Source organism: Anomalospiza imberbis, chromosome 1 (assembly GCF_031753505.1).
Source record: "Anomalospiza imberbis isolate Cuckoo-Finch-1a 21T00152 chromosome 1, ASM3175350v1, whole genome shotgun sequence".
In the NCBI taxonomy this organism is placed as follows: domain Eukaryota; kingdom Metazoa; phylum Chordata; class Aves; order Passeriformes; family Viduidae; genus Anomalospiza; species Anomalospiza imberbis.
Genome location: NC_089681.1, coordinates 98428691 through 98450463, shown reverse-complemented (window position 1 = coordinate 98450463; position 21773 = coordinate 98428691). Strand labels below are relative to the sequence as shown.

Here is a 21773-nt window from a genome sequence, read left to right as displayed (position 1 = left end):
ATCTGATTGGATCAACAATGCCTCTCTCTCTATTTAGTTTTCTGGGCTACTTGTGGACTACAACACTCAAAAAATAGTTATTTTTTTGTTAAGTACCAGGGTGGACCTGTGCTTAAGATTTTTCTCATACAGAAAGTTTTCATATCTAAAGAGCAAGGCATGGGCACAATGAAGCCTGGGTTACTTCAGGGGCATTCTTAGATTATAATGAAACAATCCCAATTAATTCACTGTTCAATTAAAGTGTGGACAATACAATTACACCATACATACTTAGATTTTCCTTTTAATCTCCCAGTAAACAGACTATTGCCCTTTTTATCCACAAGGCAGTTCATCATGCCAACTCTCATCATGTTACTCTTTTCTTTTATGGTAAAATGTTATCTTGCAACTGCTGAATTTTGTGGTGTTTTTCTCCTGTTAGACGACTCCCATCTTTTCAAAAGAAAAACTAAGCTTACTCAGTACCCACAATAAAAATGTATTTGATGCTGCTTAAGTCAAGAGGCATATATGAATGCAACTGATGATAATTAAGAAACCATATTCATTAACCTTGTTTTCATACTTCTTTGGCTCATTTCCTTACAAATATTTTGACAACCACCAAAGCACGTATTTCACATACTAAATAAACATAGCAAAACCAACACAAAACTCCTGATTTTTTATTTCATTTGCAACACCAGCATAAAAAAGAGATATATTGGGTTAAACCTCTGAAGAATCCAAGGGCAGCAATGGCTCTAGGGTCCTACTGTAAGGCAGGCTGAAGCTGAACAGGTAGACAGTTTCTTTTTGAAATCTACTGACAGGGTGCAATCTGGCAAACCTGCTGCCCTGGCCTTTAAATTTAAGATATGAAAGCCCAGTGCTGCAAACTCTTCCTGGAAAGTGCTGAGGGCAAATAGAATGCAAGCAGTGTTACATGGGCCAATAGCTCTTCATAATATGCCTCTGAAAACGAAAATTTGATTTAGAGTCCTCTACGTGTACTATATCAAATTAATCAGGTGATCTAATCATATTGTTTCCATAGATTAGATCTCTTGGTTTGGTCTTGGGAAGCTCTATATATTATATATCTATATATTGCCATCCAAAGCAAAAGATGAGAAATAAACAAACATGCCATAACTCATGTCATTAAATCATTAATTAAATAAAAATTTGTTATATAAATTATTGTTAATATATATATATATATATATTTTTTTTACTGTAATTGTAAGAACTCCTAGACTATTGGGAATTAAGGCCATGCCATATGTCATTTAAAGGATCATTTCCCTTAAGTTTGGCATAGGATCTTGGATTTGACCTAGAGCTTAATGTCTCCAGGGATTACTGATCAACATATATTTAGCTAGACAGATGGACATTTGCAAGCCCTGAATTTCTGTAACAGAAACAGCATGTAATTACAAAGATTGCACATATCAACATTCTAGTAACTCATTCAGCTTTATATTTTGAAGAGTGAATTTTGGGTATCATGTTTGTGATTCCTTGAAAGGGGCAATTTTCAAAGGGCAGAATTTTTAACGTGTGGTGCAAATCTGGCTCTTTAGTGATTCCAAGCAGATTATTCAGAAATGGAGCGTTTCAAATTACTGTTTGTTTATGCTCCCAATTTTGAAGAAACATCTTGTAGTTCTTGGTTAGGTGCTATAATTCTATTAATTTGAAGGGAATGTAATTTAATTTCTGGAATGCAGATAAATTATACTGAATGGTCCTGCTTTAAGGCAGCCTGAGAAGTGGTCTCTAAGTAATAAGAGTTTATGCTGAGTATTATAAAACTGTGTGCTATATAACACACTTACTATCAATATTTATCTATATTGTTGCAAGGTCTGCAGTACTGATTATAAACCAAGGAACATTTGCAAAAACAAGTAATAAAAAGAAAACCCTTATTTAAAAGTCCTAGGCAGATACCTAGATGCTGTAATTTTATTCTGACAATTGGGAAGATTCTTCCTTTTCTTTCTCTTTCTCTGCAACCTGTGGAATTATTGGACTTTACATTATGTCTGGAATAAACAGACTCAGCCTGAGTGAAACTTTCATTCAGTAATATCTTCTTAGTAGTGGGTTTTTTTTTAAGGATACAATGAATGGTCACACATAGATTATGTTTCCTGTGGACAACATATAAAGGAAAGGCTATAAAGAAATTAGTCTACATTCATAATTTCAGCTCTTACGATGAACATCTTTGGTATCAAGTGCTTCATATGTAAGTGGCGACTGTGAACCATTTCTGGAGCACAGAGGAGATAGAAACAAGCAGGCTTCTATGTTGGAGCTGATCTGACTATGAGATATGGGTATCATAACCAACTTTTCTCCCAAACCAATACCCCATCCCTCCAGAAATCTTAATAGGCTTTTGAGAGCCTCCATTTAAAGCTGGCTGCATAAAATGATCCTTTGATGAAAAGGGATTGAAACAAGGGTTAAAGTAGACATTGAAAGGTTATTGTAGAGGGCACATTGTTCATACAATCCTCCTTTAATATGTGTGGTGTGCACCTGCGATAAGATGATTCATTAGATAAGGCCTCACTTTGACAAGCTCCATCGTTCAACCCTCGGGGTAGTGATGGAACAATTCTGCACCCACCCAGTAAATATAACAAGGTCAGCATTTTTTTCCCTGGGACTTGGATAGTGAGAGTGAAGCTCAGGAAGCATCTTTGTATATGTGTCCTGTTTAAAAAAAAACAGGGGAAGTCCTATAAAGTATTGAATTTTATTTTTTAATGGGCCAAAATAAAAAACCTCACTCTTGTTCCAAATAACTAGCAGAAAATTACCAGGAGAAGAGCTGCTCTTTCTTTTTTTTCCTCTTCACTAGTAAACAGTAAGAGTAGAAACTAAATTTTCGATTCACGTCCAAGCTGCATCATTTAAATAAATGTTTTTCAGGGACTAACATCCACATAAACATTGTGGATATCACTGTATGCCCAATTTGTAGAATTTAGAATAATGACATTCAAATTACTCAGTTACCAGCTATATTGACAGATCTGTTGCAGAGAAACAAGGCATTGTGTTAATTTTAATTAACACAATTAAAATTGTGTCCTAATAAATTCAATAAAGAATGAAAGCGGTCACAATCTGAAAGCCACTTAAATATGGTGTATCAAAGGAATTATTTTTATATATATGGATTCAGATGTGTATGTTTCTGCATCATACTAAGACTGAAACTGAAATAGTTCTAACAAATAAACAGCTCCAAAATGTAGATAATGCACAATCTCTCTCTTCGACACACTCACTCAAACAACGTTCAGGTTCCTGTTTGGAAAATTTTCTTTAAACCAAAATAATCTTCCAAATTTGCATTTACAGACTGGCATAGTCATTGCAAATTGCTTAACACAGTTAATAAACAAATGAGGAAGCCACTCAGATAACTCTATCATTGATACTTCATTACAGTTTATTTTTCTTTACTAGAAACATTTAATGCTTTTTAAGAAATGATGTAATACAGAAATGCTACAGAAATGCAAAAAAAGTGAAGCACCGTACCACTTCAGTAAAGGTGCCTGTTAGTAGGCATATGTGAGTGGAAGAAGACAGATAGTATGGTTGTTAAAAATCACAGGGTTGCTGGACTTTTAAAATGGTAAAATAGTAGTGCATGGTATTGCACTACTATTGCACAACTGTGATATTTTTAAAGGGCTGAAACAAAATAAAACAAACTCTTAGCCTTTTCTAGGCTGAAAATACTCTTAAAGAGTGTCTAACTTCCCCCTCTTTCTCAGACTTTACATTTCTTACCTTGTCTGGCAAATCAATATTTATTTATCTTCAACATGTGCACTTTTTAATTGTTGTCATACAGGCGGAACTGATTTTTGTCCCAAGATCAGCCTGCCATCAGAATTCACTGTTTGCTCCGTCTTCTACTCACCTGTCCTTGTGCATTAGTGACGAGCTGGCCTGTGACCCCCTGAAGACTGGATAGGGCGTTTCCAAAGGCCTGGGTGTTTGCTATTGAGCCCATGGCTGCTGCTGCTGCTGCTGCTGCTTGACTTGCTAGTGGATTATTAACCAGCTGAAAAAAAAGAAATAAAAGATAATGATAAAACCCATGATAAAGATATAATACTAACAGAATAATATAAAAGTGATAGCACAATAAGGTTTATGTTATTTTAATGGTTTTTACCCAGTTAATTCTGTGTAAAAAATGTCTGCTCCAAGAGCTCAAGTTTGAGAGGTTCTTACTTCTGGGGCTTTGAAAATTAGTAGTTTTCATAAAGGAAGAGGAAAGTCCATGTTGATGTTGAAGAATAAAATTCCCTTTTTAAACCCTATATTCTCTCTCATTTTTTTTAAATTGAGTTATGCTTGATGTGTTTCTTTAGGCACAAGTTGCTAATGCCACAGGTGTAGCAACTTAGTACTGCTGTAAAAAGCAACAAGTGAAAGATTAGCACTTGACTGGGAGTGGAATGTTTTCTTGGGGATATTCAGAACAGAAACTATTTTACTGATGACCCCAAGCCCAAGAAAAATCTGTAAATCCTTTTAATTTTTATCATTAAATAATTGGTCTCAATATCTAGATAAATCACATTAGAAGACTCAACCTTGTGAGGTCAGTAGATATCAACTAAAATTCAAAATTCATTTGCAAAATATGATACTGAGCAACATGCTGCTTCTCAAATGTGAATGATTAGTTCCAGGACTCATAAATTTTCAGGAAATAATTTGTATTGCCTACTTTAGTCAATTCTACATAAATGCACCATAGAAAGCATAGAGCAAGCTTTCACCTTGAAGACTAGGGGAATCTCATGGAGGAGCAGTCCTTTCAACTCCTGTGCTCATCAAGCACACAAAATGTGTGTTCTTCTGTCAGAATCAAAAGCTGTCTTGGACATGGCTTTTCCATTGGATTATTGGGAAGTTTCTATTTTTTTATCCTTTTCTAAGAAAGGACAAACTTTGAACCAAGCACACAGGGATGACAGTAAAAAAAACCAAAAACATTGGGAACCATCATCACTTGGATGGCTGTCTTGAGCGCAATCGAACTGAGTTCAAGAGGCTGAAAACACATTTTAGAGTGGCTTTGCCTCCTAAGAATCATTGCATTATAGCAGAACTTGCAAAATACGCATTAGCATGGAAGAGCAGCCAGAAGTCTGAGGGACATAACAGTCTAGGGACATTTTTTCTTAGACTGAGATGAAAATGCTAGAGCTAACTCAGAAAAGCTTTATGTTTGAGCTGAAATTAGTAGGAATTCTAAGTCCTAAGATGACAAGTAAATTATCTATCTTTTAGAAATGGAGAGTCATGAGCAGCAGCAAGGGATATACTCCATAGACAGGCTCTGCTTCAAAATAGGTTATAAAAAATTAATCAGTGATTAGTAGATGTTTTAAGCATGTTACAGATATGAGTAGTGTGTATGTTATAGACGTTTAGAAGCCCATCAATAGAAGATGTCAGATATGGTTATAATCTATGCTTATAAGAAACCTACTTCTCTGCTGGACATTGCAAAATCTGCAATTGATTGGTCATACATTATAACATCTATTAATCATTCATTAGCTTCTCATGAAGTATTTATAAATGCAACCTCGATATAAAGTGTTGCTTAAAGGGGTGCCTTGGGCATATCCAATCCCTCTAGAAATTGTAAAGTAAATAACGAAATAAAGATTAGTAGCAATACCAGACAGAAAAGATGACACTGTTTGGAGGAAATATTTTTATTTGGAAAAAAATGTTATATGAATCTCTAAAAGTAGTTCAAAGCACCCCATGGCATGAAAATCAAGCAGGAATAAAACACATAAGGGGAAAACTCCAATGTATGCTTGATTAGCAGCCCTGATGACTTGAGCTGTGAAAAGAACTGAAACCAGTACAATGGCCAAAGTGAAGAAATTCCCTTATAGCTGTAAATACTTGGAGAAGAAAGGAGCAACAGCAAGAGTCTAAGACTTTCAGAAAAGGCCTTCTACAATCTTATTAACAACCCGCAAATAACTGAACCTCTGATCCTACAGCATCTGACTGCAGGTATAAATGAAAATCTTTTGCCAGTTACCCAAATCAGCTAATAAACTATACTAGCTGCTATATTCAGGGCTTCAGAGGTGTGTAAGAACAGTTGCTTGGGAAGCATAAATAAGCCTTGTGAATCTGGAAACTGCAAAGGGTTAAACCTTCTAAAAATCAGACTATCACCTTCTAGAATCTCTTTTCCATTTTTCTTGCACCAGTTTTCAAAAAATGTACATTTTCAAATACAACAATAAAATTTAATTACAATAAACCTTGGAGACACTCAGGATTGCTTTTAGTTGCATCACAAAGATAAGCTACTTATTAAAAATGACGGCAGAGGCTGTGATATGTATAGTACCATGTTCCAGGGAAAAATACAGGGAACGGGCCAAATCGCGGGGTAAGTGACTTCAAAGTGCATATGAAACCACCCCTATCTATTCATAAGTCTGATTAAAAAGGAGAGGATGCATTTTTCTTTGAGTGCATTGGGGAGCTGTTCACTGCAAGTTACGCTTTATTCAATTGACTCCTTTTATCTTGTGTGCAAACTGGAGATGAAGAAATGCATCTCATTTCATTATGTTTGGACACCAAGATAACACATTGATTCTTTCCTTTATTCAAGAAATAAGATCTCTAACTTGAGATGTTTATGCAATTTCTCAGTGAAGGTTGGATCCCTAAGAATGCATGTTGGAAATACTGGAAATATATTGTGAAAAATCCCACAAAGGGCTCTTCATATTCTATTTCTGTATTTAAATAATGATTTAATTTGGAAGGCTGAGATATTTGGAGCTACTGATTCCAGTGCCCAAAATATCTTCTCCAACTCAAACCACAAGCCATAACAGTAGATAATAGTAATCTTTGTTTAAAGTGACAGGCCAGGCCTCTTAATGACACCTCTGCTAATGGCATGATTATATGAGGAAGCAAATTTTATGCAAAAGAATCTTCAATAACTGAGTAGGTTTAGTACGTTTTCTGAATTTCCAAAGCTGAACTATTAAAGGTAAAACACATGAAAATTGTCTACTTTAAGTCAGTAAAAGCAGAAGACATTACAGTGCAGAAAACAGACTTCACACAAATAAAACAAATCTAAGAAATTCTGGTGAATGAAAGAGGCACTAACAAGATCCTAAAACTGTGCTATGCAAAGTGAGAGCTTCTATCCTCAAGACATAGTCTTCAAAAAAACCAATTTGAAGAAAAGTGTGTTAGAGTCAATACTGCAAGCAGTTTTCTTGAGAGCCACAAATACTTTTTTCTTTTGCAATAATACCATCTTCATCTTTATTTTGAAAACTAACTTAGTATTTCATTGGAGTTGCTGTGAGAAACTGAGCAAGCATTCATCTATTGTTGAATACAAGATCAGATTTGATAACCTACACAGTAGGTAGGTACTTTCCTTTATAAAAGGCATGTCCTACTGACCTTTCAGTCTCCTGGTCGGGAAATCAATGAGTCAGTTTTAGTCATAACAATATCATTCATTCAACAAATACAAAAAAAAAACCCAAACAGTTTTAATAGTGAAAAGTCAAGACATTTCAGGATACCAAAGTGTCACATGAAAAAATGGGCATGTAACCTGAAAGGTAAAATCACTTTATGCTGTGCCAGTATATAGATCTCGTGTGTTTTCTAAATCACTCGTGGAGGAGGCTGAGTAAAGTCACGCTGCTATCTGAATGCAGCAATGGAGAATTTGAAGTACATATTGCAGAGTAACTTCAGGCATAACTTCATTTTATAAAACAGTATTAGTGTTTTTCAGAAAGACTGCTAAAAATCACATTTCGGGATATCTCCCAGAGATGGAATTAGTGTAAAAAAGTATTACATTTGATTAGGGACCAACAGATCCTCACTCTTATGTTCTCTGACAAACTCTTCTGTAGGGAGCATCACACTACTAGATTAGCTGCTGATATTATTTGCTTAAACCGATGCTTTTCAAGGGAAAACAAATATCTCTAACAGTTGAGAAGAATTTAGCAATGGCCCTCAGTCAGAAATACATGGCATTTTTCTTTTCTACCCATAATGAGTGAAAATTTTATTCACAGAAATGAATTTTTTTAAAATCAGTATGGCATGTGCTCTTGTAGGAATTTTTAGACAAGAATCTATCTGAATTTTATTGTGTTTAGCTGATGAAAGAATTACAGGTTAAAATATAGTGGGATTTATTCCCATTTTTTCTCAGAGGCTCGTGAGACGAATTCTGGGTAGTAGTCACTGGACCTTAATGGAAAAGACTGTTTCATCCTGAGCACAGGCTCCTGAGGATATTCTGATACCTTCTTTGTTACAGTGACTAGCATTATCATCTGTATTGGGTGTAGATGGAAAGGTTTTGGTAGTGGAGCAGCTGCAGAGGAGGAGAATAAAAAAAGGGAATGAACAAAGCAAAGGGAACAGCAAGATGAGAGAAAGGAGAAGGAGTTGCCCCACAGCAGTGAAAGTGTCCCCACTGTAGCCCTTGGAGGACCCTAGAGTAGGCAAATGGATATTTCCTGATGAGAACTGTGACCCATGGAGTGCCCGTGCAGGAGCAGGGGGAAAGCGTGAAGAGAAAGGAGCAAGAGAGAGGAATTATTAAGGACAGACTATAGCTCCCCATTGAGAGTGGGTAGAAAAGTCAGGAGTAAAAAAGTGAAGTCCGGGAGAGTGGGGAGAAAAGTTGTTTTAATACTTGTCTTGTTTCTCATTTCATTGGCACTATTTTAAAGTTGATTATCCTCAAGTTGAATCTGTTTTGCCCTCAACACTGATTGGCAAGCAGTCTATCTTGAGCCATGAGCTTTCTCACTCTGCTTCCTCCTCCATCCCACTGAGGCAGTGAGTGAGTGGCTGGGTGGGTGTTGCTAACCCACCACACCACTGCATGGCAGTAACTGGAAACCGTATCTTGCAACAGCAATACTCAAGTATTTTCAATACCTTGATGGCATAGAAGCAGAACATTTCAACCTAGATACACATATGCTTGGTTTCTAAGCATGAGCGAACTGAGACAGAAGTGCAGTTTCCCTGAAAGTCCCCATTAGCTCTTCTGGCAAATTCTTTACATAGTGTTAATGCTTATATTCCTAACTGTTTTCAATACATATATATACCTAGTCAATAGCTCCCTGAATTGATGTAAAATTTCATGGTCCCTGGAGGATTTTTAAAAAACACACTGGAAAGACTGCTTCAACTGCATCTTTGGAAAGCACCTAGATATGACAGCAATAAGTACAAAACAAATTGATCATAATAATCAACAAGATCACCACTTAGCACTTATATAGAATTGTGGAGGAGTGAGCTCTGTCAATTTAATTTATTTTTAGGATTTTAAGTAAAATTAAGTCAAATTTTTAAAAATCCTGTGAACATGCAGATCCCAAGAAAGTCAAGAGAGAATACACAGGCAACATAAACTAAAATATGTTAATTTCATCCAAACAGATGCTATGAGGAAACATTTTGGAAACTCTGTGTCATTCTGTACTTACAAGTTAGATTCTCTTTTTTTTAAAGTTGATCTTTCCCTCCCTCCCTCCTTTTTTGTTTACATAATAGGATAATTACAACATTTAACTTTTGTAAATGAACATCAGGGTAAAATGTCTGATAAAATGGCTGTCATAGAGCCTAATCATGCATAACTATTTGAAAACATGCCCAGCAGGCAAAACCCAAATTGTGAAAAAAAATTAAATCTGTCAACATTTGTTTTTTGTACACTGTTGTGATATGATCAACCTATAAAATGTACAATTTAGTTATAATTTCTAGACCCATCCAACAATGTCTGCTTATTTCAAAACTGCACAGATCTAAATTTGCAAATGGTTGTAGATGGTAAGAGCTCCAAATGGGCCGCTTAGACAGACATTTTAGTATGTGCACATGGATCAGAAATTTAGGTACAGCATATAGTGTAGAGACAAGGATATTGAAATATCTGAAAGCACCGACTTGACAGAGACACTTAAAATATCTGGTTCTCACAGATACTTAGTCTGCTCATTATATGCATTTATTGTGGTTGAGCAATTTGCTGTCTAAATCTATGCTGAATTTTCTATCAGAAATAAGTACTGATAGTGGTATCACTGATGTGACATGACTTGATTCAATGCAAAGCGACGCGACCCGAGGTGATTGGAAGTATGCAGTGCTCATGTGAGCCTTGATATGGCATAGATAGAAGAGGATGAACAAAATATCTTGAAATATCTTTGTAAACAAAGTGCTGCTGGTCAAATTTGAACCAGTCTGAAAACTACAATAACAATTTGCAAAATTAAAAGGTTCTATTTCTTATAGAGCCGTGGCAAAGCAAATAAAGAGTGGACATCATTCCCAGGTCTCTCAGACCAAACTAATGGAGACATGAATAATGAAGAATGCATCAGGCTGTGTTCTAAGAGTGAGCAGACACCACCCTAGCCACTTTAATTTCTTCTCTATTAGTGACAGATAGAAAAGAGAGGAGAGGAAACTAGAAGAAAATGATCCTCATTGGGTCTAATCCTACAAGATAAACTAAATTGAAGGTGTCACCATGTCCGAGGCTGGGTCTAATATGTTTATGAAAAGAAAGAGTGAATATATTTAAATATATTTTTAATATCTTTAAATGCAAATAACTACAAAATGCAGATGACTGACTGCTTTAGCAGCAGGTCAGTACTTACAGACTGACCCTAGACTCCTGTCTTGTAGGTTCCTGAGTGTCCACATTTATAACTTACAAGTTTGAAATGTTACAGATCTATTTAAGATGGCACCCACTGAACAAGACTTCAGTTAAACAGAGACATCTTGGTTTTGTCTGATTTACTTTGTTTTATCTGATTTTTTCTGAGTTACTTTTGTTTTAAAATATCTGAAACTCTTTCTTTCTTGCATGATGCATATCTACTCTAAACCAACAACATCTAAATTAAATTTAGATGTTGTCTCTAATAATCATCTCTAATAATCATAAATTGTATCGGTACTTGTAAAAGAGGAATGAGTACTGAAAAAGTTATCTGTATTCTCTAGTTTTCTGAATTAGTTCCCATGTGTTGCAAGAATAAAAGCAAAAGAGCACCTTCTAAACTTTTTGAAAGGGGCTGCAACACAGTTCATTTCACATTGATTAGTTTCTTGGTTCTGTGTTTGTCTGTTTTAGAATGATTTATCTGGCTTCTGAAAGATGCTTTCCGTACAAGAAAAATGGTTACTTCAGTGTTCCCTCGCTGCTAAAAACCTAGACTCTTATCAAAAGGAAATTGCCATCTGTCTTTTCAGATAACAGCCCAGCACATGGGTCTCAGTGATCTCTGTAGAAAGTGTGTCAACTGTGAGACACACCAAATTAATCTACTTAATCTAAAGCATTTATTTGCCTTTAATTTGAATTTGTGAATGGCATGTGCACATGTAAATATGACCATTGCCATATATAAATGTTAAAAATGCAATGTGAGGTCACACCATGTTAATATGACACTTCATGTTAAGTATTTGAGAAAATATTTCTGAAAGTCTTGTTCTACAATACAATATGCCTTTGTATGTATGCCTGGAACTGTTTATTCAAATATTCATATTAAGAAACAAACTCTGAGGTACAGACCTTGTCTTTTGCCCTTTGAAGAATAAATCCTACTTAATACTTAGGGACACATTGTTAACTGAGAATATATATAAAACTTCTTTTAAAATTCTGTGCCAGCTGCTCTGCAAAGATTCTAATTTTTGAAGCTGGAAATACATCTGGATACTTTGGTTTATTTGTAATGTAATAGCATCACCAAATAGTTTTGCTTTCATGTAAGCTAAGTGCTTACCTTGAATTTTTGTTGACTTGAATGTGAACAAGATCAGATCTAAAACTGTAATTATGTGGAATACTTTTCCTTTCACCACTTTCAGGTCCAAACTGGACCTTACTCAATGCATTGATATATGATACAAAGTTGAAGGACAATACAAATGGCTCATGAGTGCAGTAGGAAGATTGTTGTCAAAGATACAAGTCAGTCCAAAATATGAATCTGGTTCTTAATACAGATATCTAGAAAGCTGGAAGGATTTAATTCTCTGTGTTTACATCAGTTCACCCCAAAGTCAAAATGCCAAAAACACTGTAATCGATAAAATGTGTTTGAGAAGTGCTGTCTCTGTTTTCCAGGTTTTGTGGAGAATATGAGATACAAAATCAGTTGTGACACTGATTTTTAATTAGACATTTGAGTTTTTCTGAAATCTCAGTATATGAGATTTGGAAGTATGAATAAAGGTGAAGAAAATATTCCATTTGAAAACCTTGATGTCAAACAACATTTCCAATTAAATAAATATGAACGTGAATGATAGCCACTGAAACAAGTAAGCTGAATCAAAATCTACAAAAGGGAAGTAAGCATGCAAAAAAGGATGTTGGGGATCCCTCAGCAGAATACTGTTAATATTTTCCCTGGGAACTCTTTTTTTACTTTAGTACAGTTCTGAATGCCCAGTGGTGTACTGGAAGTGTGATTTTGACTCTTTTCTCTCTGTCAATGGGAAGGTTACTGCTGCTACTCCTTTTCTAAAGATAGAGCAATAAACACCTCTGAACCTCCTTGCATGACCACTATGTGAGCATATTGCATCTCAGATGGTAGCAACCCTCTGCCACATTCATATTTAGATGGCTTATTTGAGGATAAACATAGTGGAAGACACTAGATAGAACAAGACTGACTACTGCAATTTAAAGCCCCTGTTTATAATACATACACCCGGTATTGTCTTTTTCACCAGCAGTCCTGCTCTGTAGATAGTCACATATAAACTGGTAACAGTTGTGTATTTAACTTGGCAAAAATTGTGCCCTCAATGCAGCTCCTATAGAAGGAGAAAAACGGAGGGTTAATATGCAGCCACCACATATCTAACATATGTTACATTTGCAGCCACGTGTGTAACTTTTCTGCAGAGAACATCCTCTCCTCCCACGCCTTCTATCCCATTTACTGTCATCAAGAAACCTGCTCCCAAAAATGAAGTGTAAGTCCTGCCCCAGAAGCAGCACATGCCTGCAGTGTGGGGCTCGGCTGTGCTCAACATCAGCTGAGCAATTGCATATTTAATTTTGTTAATGTTCTTATAAGAGGTATAGAGAATATTTTAAATGTACCAACTGCCTTTAAAGCTTTTTTAATTTACTTGGTTGGCTTTTAGTTTTTGGGGTTTTTTTCGTAGTTTTCATAATCCATTCATGTCTCAGCTTTCGTGTGACTCCTTCTGGGGTTTTTCCTTTTTGGAGTGGGTATAGATTTTTTTGCTGTGATAGAACACCTTTCTGCTTTCACCTATTTGACTCCTTTTCTCTGATCTCTTATCTCCAGTATCAGCTACTTTGCTCATGTCACTCTGAGTCTGGTCACAATAGGTTTTCCGCATCGGAGTTCACACTGAACCACAAAAGAAGCAGTAAATCTACTATATCTGTAATGCTGCCATATTAATTCCTAATCAATTTCAAAGCCATATTTGAAACTCATATATTTCACCTCAGCAAAATCAAAATAACATCAAGTTGCCAACAGCAAATGAAACTGGAAAATATAATTAAAAACATATGGGCTAGGAATGTATTTTTTCTGAGGTCTTTGCAATTGTCACTGTGCTAGACACTATAATTTGATGGCAAGAGGGTATATGAAACTGAGATCCTCTTATAACAAAAGCATAGCTCCATATTGCTTGAGGTAACAGAAGAACTCTCAGATGAATGTGAGTGATGACTGCAAGTATAAACTGTATAATTTTTTTCTTGCAAGAATCAGTTCCAAATTTGTTAAAATCTGATGCTGAAATCCTACAAAAGCTTCTTAGTTAGCCTGCATGTAATCCTAATGCACTCCTGGGTAAATTCAAGAGAGTTTGCGCTAGTGTGTTTTTGTGACTCATTTTTCTATTTCATAAAGTTGTGATGTGACCTTATACTCCATCTTATACATGTCATTACATAAAATCACACACCAGTATTGGTTTATGCCTATGGTGATATTGCTGTACTTTAAGCAAAAGACATAACAAAGTTTAGCTCCTATCATCCTCTCTTTTTTTTTTTTTGCATGGAGACAGAATGTCACAAATAATGCATATGTTATTACTCAATATCTGCTACTGGCTGGATTCATAGCCTGGGGAAAGTCTAATTACCACTTACAAGAAATAATTTCCTCCATATTCATTATCAATGGAAATCTACTCATAGACATTCAGCCAAAGAATTCTGCTATACAGGCAAAAATATGTACTATCTTTCAACAGCAGCTCAGCTTACAACCTGAATGTCTGTAGCTTTTTCATTAAATTCATTATTGCCTTATTGTACTTAGACTCTTGTTCTTCCATAAGGCACTGTCAATAGACAGACAGATGAATTTCTTCATGTTCTAAGTATTTTCTACTTTTATCTGTTGACTAGATTCACAAAATATTTATGGGCCCTGTAGCAATTCTTGTGCTTTAAAAAACAAGGGATTATTTTGGTGCTAAAAATAACATAAGTTCTGAGTTCTTGGTCTGATTCTGATTACTCCCTACCTGAATATAAATCTGATCTAATTTTAATGAGGTCAGCAGAGTTTCAATTAGTTAAAACAGAGAAACTACTGTCAGAATCAGTCCCTTCATTTTTTTAATGGAATTCAAATCTGCAATAAGGGGGAGGGGGAATGATTCTTTCACTTGAAATACTAGAGTTAGCTAATTACACTGATATTTTATTTAAATCAAATAGTCTCACCAATGGTCTGGGTGGTTTTTTGTTTGTTTGTTTTGGTTTTTTGGTTGTTTGAGTTTTTGGTTTTTTTGTTTGTTTGTTTTTGTTTTTGTTTTTTGGGTTTTTTTTTGTTTTGTTTTGTTTTTTTGCATTTATGCCTCTATAAACTAGAGAAGTATTGAAGTCAGAAGTCAAAACATTGACACCTACAGCTCTGAAACTAATGGATTTTTCTGTTTGTGGACTGAAATATTTCCCTGAAACACCCAATTCACCCCTTAAAAACAAACAAACAGAAAACCCCCATAACAAAACACAGTTCAGGCATACCTGGAGTGGGAAAAAATTGAAAATAAATGAATTACAGGTCACTTGAAACATTCAGTTCAGACCAAAATGGTTTATTGAAAGCAAATGTAAAATGGATCACCTTCACAGATGGGTGTTATACAAATTGAGTGGAAATACTTGACTTCAAAAAATCATTCTTATATGTCTTTTCTTAATCTCATTCATTTTGGGTTGGGAGGAACATATACATCTACCTAACTATTTGCCAAAATATACCTTTGGAAATGGTGAAGTATGCAGATCTCTTTGCAGTCACTGGTAGTGGAGGGTGTTATTGGTAATGGTGTCAGTAAAAGAGGTAAGTCAAGGGTCAAAAAGGTTTTTGCAGAAAACCTAGTCAGACAGTGCTGCTGTTCTAATGTACCTCCAACATGTCAGAAACTGTGATGAACTCAGCCTGAGTGCAATAAAGGAAGAACTCTTTCACTATGCCTATCACATTCGTGATACTTGTACAGGCAATAAAGCAAATTCTACCTCTAAGATATGAGGTATGTGCTGTTTGCTTTCCAAACTTAAAGCTGAATATATTCACTTGAAAAAGAAATTTCACAGAAGGCACTCACATATTAGAAACCATGTCAGGAGAAGAAAGATGAGCAGAAAAGGCTTGGCCTAGTTTTAAGTATGTATTAACTGAACACAAAACAAGGGTGCAGTTATTCTGTGTTGAATTGTATCCTCTTTCAACAGTGGGAATCAGGAGGCAGGTACCAATCCTGGTTTCACCTCAGAGAGACAGACAAGGACTATGACCTGCAGAAGACCTAGTGGTCATCAGCCAGCTAGAAGAGGCAAACAAGCTCAATAGTCTAAACTAAACCAGAAATTGCTACTTTTGCATGGGTCAAGGAACCAGTTTTTCAATTGTAGTGGCAAGAAAGCAACCTGAGTGTGCTAAAAGGGGGTTTCCTTTCTTTTTCCTGAAGTCTATGAGACTGTTGAGCATTGCAGGCTGCTAAGACATCTGAATCAAGATATTCACAGAGAGAGGGACAAAGGTCCATTTGACATGTTCACCTATACTTAAGGCATTTCCAGTTGTTAATCCCATACTAGGGAATATCAGAAGGCTTATTTTCCCCACTGGTCTGAAAAAGACCTCATTTAAAGCAGATTTACCTGATATACAGCTAGCATATCAAAATATTTCCTTTGATTTCAAGAAAATTACATTCCTTATTTAAATCAATGCCTGTGAAATCATCTCTCTCTCTCTCTCTCTTTGTTCCTAATATTAATCCAAAAATAATGTTGCTCTTAAAAGCCATCAATGCAACAGGTGGAGTCCCACAGAGATCAGTGTAATTGCGCCAGTTTAGACCAATGAAAACTTTAGTGCATTGATGCTGGCATGTGAAAAATAAATCAGAAACTTTATGGATATTAAAAACAGTGTTAAAACAGGTTGTTTTATACAGTAATTATAAGGTTATTGCTCAGTAATTCAATCTACCAAGGGCAAAAGTATATCTTTTATTGCTGCCTATGATGGTAATAATTCTCTCTGGCATTTGTAAAACCAACAATAGCTTTACATTGATTTTGCTTAAAAGGAAAGTTCAGGGTTAGAAAATAAGTATTTCATGTGGAAACAAGAAAAACTTTCCAACGTATACGTGATGGAAATAGTAATAATTATATCTGAGAAGGAAGGAAGTCTTGTGATTAGGGTCACTGGGTAGAGATCTAAAAACCTCACCAGGGGTCCAATTCTTCCATATATTTCCATTTCTTTAATTTCCTGTCTGAAAAATGAAATAAATAATAAAATTCTCTCTCTTTCTCATTGTTTGCTTGTTTTCTCATTAGATAATATATCTGAAAGCCCATCAAGACTGGATTACGTATGCACACACACCAAAAAACAGCAAGATCAAAGATAAAACAGATTTTCTTATTTCAGTTTAAATATGCATATGGAATACATTTTTATGTTTACTACAGAGTATGCATTTATTTGTGTATTTACTTAGTATTTTTAGCCATTGCCATAATATATATCCAGGTAATATTAATGGAGACCAAAAAAAAATCCTCTGAGGCACAGAAATGAATGAACATCTAAGTCACTAGTAAAGCTGTTCAAAAAAATGTAGGTTTTTAGCTAAGAAGCAAGCAAATTGTAGAAATAACTACAAGAGGCTATTTGAAAGTGAAGACTGACTTTACATAAGGAAATGATAAATCCAGGAGAGCATTCTACACAAGTCTGGATTTGCTGCTCTTTATAAGTTAACTGGTTAAAGTTTGTTGGTTTACATTATCAGAGCACCCTGCATAAAAGAAAGCCTTGTCTTATCTCTGAAGTTGTGATCTGATAACATGTATTATTTAGAAAACACTAATTTTATCATTATTATTCTAGACACTTTTCACAAGATAAACCAATTACAAAGCTTAACACTGCAGTAGTGGGGAAATTCCCAATGCATCCTGGCATTCCTTCTGGTTTTCTATTCATTCACACACTTGTAGTAAATTTCACATATGATACTTTGTTTTTACCAAGTCCTATTTTAAAACGAATGACAATAACTCAAATAATGCTGACCTCAGCTCTAGACCTAACAGCCTATCTCATTAAGCAGAAAAGATGACTCACTTGTATAAATTACCTTCATCTGCAGCTGTTAAACATAACAAAATCAGGGAACAAAATCGTATTCAAACTACAAGAGCTGTACTATGGAGTACTACTGGCCCCTTGTTTATGATTAACACTAACTGGCCCCCAGTTGGTGGTTAGAGATGGGTGACCATGGATGCAAGCCCTCACTGACTCATCTGTGCAAGTCACTGTTGTGGAAAGGAAAGGGTGATGATACGGTGGGCAACACTATGGAGCTCTTGACCTGCATCTTGCTTTAGGACACAGATGGTTTTGCCTTCAGTTGGAGCTGCCTCCATGGCAGCCAGCTCCCTAAATTACTGGCAGTGTTGTAGGGATGGTTCTTATCCCAGGAGGGATGACCCTAATTTGTTTCTTGTTTGAGGTTTGGTTTTGGCAGGGTTTTTTGTGAGTCTTTTGAGCAGACACTACAATCTGCAATCCAACACCCCTTCAGGGTACTCTCACTACCCAAGATCTAGTTTTGCTTCCTTGCCACAACTTGTTCTTTGCTCAGGAAAAGAAGTTGGAGAGTCAGTAGAAACTACATATACCTGCATGCTATCCCATAGTCTGAGTACAGAATGCCTTTGAATCTTCAAAATATATTGCTTAGTCAGGACCAAAACTAGAGATAGTGCCTTACTCAGGGGAAGTCAACAGATAATACAAGGGCAATTCAAGTTAAGAATCTTCTCTCACAGCTGAGATTAATGTCTACTGCTTACTATCTATTCTTTGAAAATGTCCTGCATTAGATGTGTAAAAATAAAGGTGGTGGGCAAAATGTACATAATCAAATTATTCTTGGGCTACCCTTCACCTCAAAAAGGAAATAAAAGTCTGGAAAAACTTGGCAGAGCTCGAGGCCTGGTCTTTGCTTACACCAGTGTAAGAAATGTAAAAGTTAAACGCTAATACTATAAATTTCAACATTTAAAGTAAAAATAGATGGACAAATAATCAAATTACAGTATTACAGAACAAAAATGCAGTAATAAAAAGAAAGGAATGCCATGGCAATATAATACATGGAACATCTGTATTTGCCAAATCTGTATGAAAAACCTCCCTGAAGTCAAATTACGAAATTCTTTACATAACAGGCATAAAAGCAAAAAAAAAAAAAAAAAACATAAAAATGAAATTAAAAGCAGTCACAGGTGAGCTGATTGCCTTTACTATGCTTTTCAGAGACCTGGAAGTCCATGATTCTGAGTGGGTGTGCACGCTGTATATATAGAAATATATGCTGCATATGAGAATTATGCAAGAGAAAATGCATGAAACACAGGATTGCTTCATGAATTTTAATGAACAAATTGCAGCCTACTATGGAATACCCACTAATTAAGGTGATAGGCTATATCAAAACAAAACCAAGAAATATGCCATGTATACATTTTGGAATGTTCTCATTGCCCAAGCAGAACACTATTAAAAATGTGTATAGAGGTTAATCTCACCAAAGATCCAATGATAAAGAAAGCTAAAGGTCTTTAATTTTATTTACAGAATCAAAGCACTGTTGAGGTAATAAAAGAAAGACCTAATCCTAACATATCAACACAAGACTTCTAAAACATAAAAATTGGAATCACAAGAATGACTATTGAAATAATTGTATTAAATCAGACACATGACATACAACACATCATAAATCCACTAAATTCTAGATTAGGAATAGAAGAGAGAAGGCTATAGGTAATCAAAACACTTATGTATTTCTGTCATCTTTTCTGCATGTCATGAAGCACATACAGCAGTAGTGCTGTGCAGAAGATCTAGGAGAAGAGATGATAGGCATATATAAGTCACTGCATGAGAGGTGAGACTTTAATCTACTTGTGACATTCTTCAAAACACGCAGTCTTTTTGACTAGTGCTCTTTTTAGTTTACAAAATAGTGTCACAACTATTTTGATATAACTTATATTAGTTTAAGAGAATAAGTCTTGCGGTAACGCTCCTCTCAAGCCCATATTCTGACACAAAGCTGTAAAAATAACCTGTGCCATAGTACAGTTAGCCCATGCTGCAACCACACTTTTGTCTCCTGTCTGTTTGGGGAATATACAAATACCTACAATCTGACACTGAAGCTACAAAGGCTTCATCATCTATATGGGAAACAGATGGTCTTGGGGGTAATCCAGATCTCACAAGAGAAGACCCTTTCCTGAGCTGTCTTCCAGTGAAGATGTTTTTTTCACTGACCATGGGAGGCATCTAAACATATGTCTAAGTGGTTTGTTTGAGTGGCATGTACCACAGGCAGGTAACAAGGGCATACATCTTGTATGAGGACACACAGCCAATGGAGTTTTGCAGCTTTCCTAGGTTTTGGACACACTGCACACCAAATCCCACTGCCTGTCTTTGGGTATGTGTATGCATTACTTAGCAATTTAGATCTGAGTAGAGGTAAGAAACCTGCATTAAGGGCCTACCTCTGAATGCTAACTATATGGGACTGTACAGTCTAAGTCCCAAATGACACTTTTAAGTGAAATGATCATTAAGTTAAATGACAGCATAGCTATCTCTGCATCTAAAGCAAAATGATAGATTTAGGACCTTGCAGCTCTTATCTTCAAGAACCTGTGACAAGTCTCTGAGCATGTACACTGACTTCTTGTAATGAAAGCAAACTGTAAAGAGCAGCAATGTAGAAATGCTTGCCCAGCTACAAAAATGATTGGCCGTGTTAACATGATATTCCCCTTCTACCTAGTTTTAATTCACTCTAATTATCCTGAGTACAGCAATAAGGAACACAGATCTCTACCCCAGCTTCAGTACTGCCACACAATTCTGTATCACACTGGGAAAGCCCAAGAGCCAAAGTACAGAAAATGTGCTGTTCTGCTTAAATTATGCTTCCCTTTAACCACATGCTCACTTCTCATGAACAATAAAGGTGCTGTCCCAAAAGTAATACATTTATAAGGAAAGTGTCAATAATTTTAACAAAATTTTAACTTTTTTTAACAAAAGAGTACACCAACCTCTAACAAAATAATTAAAAATTGACCTTTAGATTATTCCTTAATCATTACTGTTCACTGAGCATCCCTGGCTGGTTGGGATCCTGTCTGTGAGTTTTGTCTGGGGTGCCTGTTCTTCACACTAGATAGCATGGGATAGTGTTTTGGATTTGTGCTGAAAACAGTGTTTATAACACAGGGATGTTCTAGTTTTTGCTGAGCAGTGTTTTCACAGAGCCAAGGCTTTATGTGTGTCTCACACCGCCTCACCAGGAAGGAGACTGGGGGTGCATAAGAAGTTTGGGGGGGCACGCAGCGGGGATCACAACTGACCAAAGGGATATCCCAGTGCCATATGGCATCGTGCTCAGCAATAAAAGGTGTGGGAAGAAGGAAGAGGGGATATTCAGAGTGATGACCTTTGTCTTCCCAAGTCACTGTTACATGTGATGGAGCCCTGCTTTCCTGGGGATGGCTGAGCACCTCCCTCTCCATGGGAAGCTGTGGAATAATTGTTTTCTTTCCTTTGCTTGTGCTCACAGCTTTTGCTTTACCTATTAAAATGTCTTTATTTCGACCCACAAGCTTTTTCACCTTTACTCTTCATTAATTTCCTCCATTCCACTGTAGGGTTTGAGTGAGGGGCTGTGTGGGTCTGGGGTTAAATCACATCTTGTTTTCTGCAGCTGTTGTACTTTGCAATACTGCACTGCAATGGAAGTCACTAAAAGTCTTGATATGCACACCACCTAACTCACTTTGCCTTTGCTTTTAAGTTTTACTTATTTTAAAAAAATATATATATAACTATATATATACACACACATATATATATATATATAAATAAACTTTTAAAGAAAGGTCAATAATCGCTCTGTGAGTTTATTAAATGCTCAAAAACAAACAAAAAATTCATCTAAATCAGCTGATGAAGATCAAATCACATTCCACTTCAGAGAGAATACAAAATAATCCTGCAATC

The 21773-nt window shown here is 35.9% G+C and overlaps 1 protein-coding gene across 4 annotated transcripts in view; it reads right to left on the bottom strand.

Moving 5' to 3' along the window:
- POU6F2 (POU class 6 homeobox 2) overlaps window positions 1-21773 on the bottom strand; it is a 304798-nt gene that overhangs the window by 46607 nt on the left and 236418 nt on the right. For all 4 annotated transcript variants that reach the window (XM_068201738.1, XM_068201754.1, XM_068201732.1 and 1 more), the window contains exon 6: window positions 3944-4087. In XM_068201738.1, the coding sequence (XP_068057839.1) occupies window positions 3944-4087 (144 nt within the window). The remainder of the gene's footprint in view (window positions 1-3943; window positions 4088-21773) is intronic.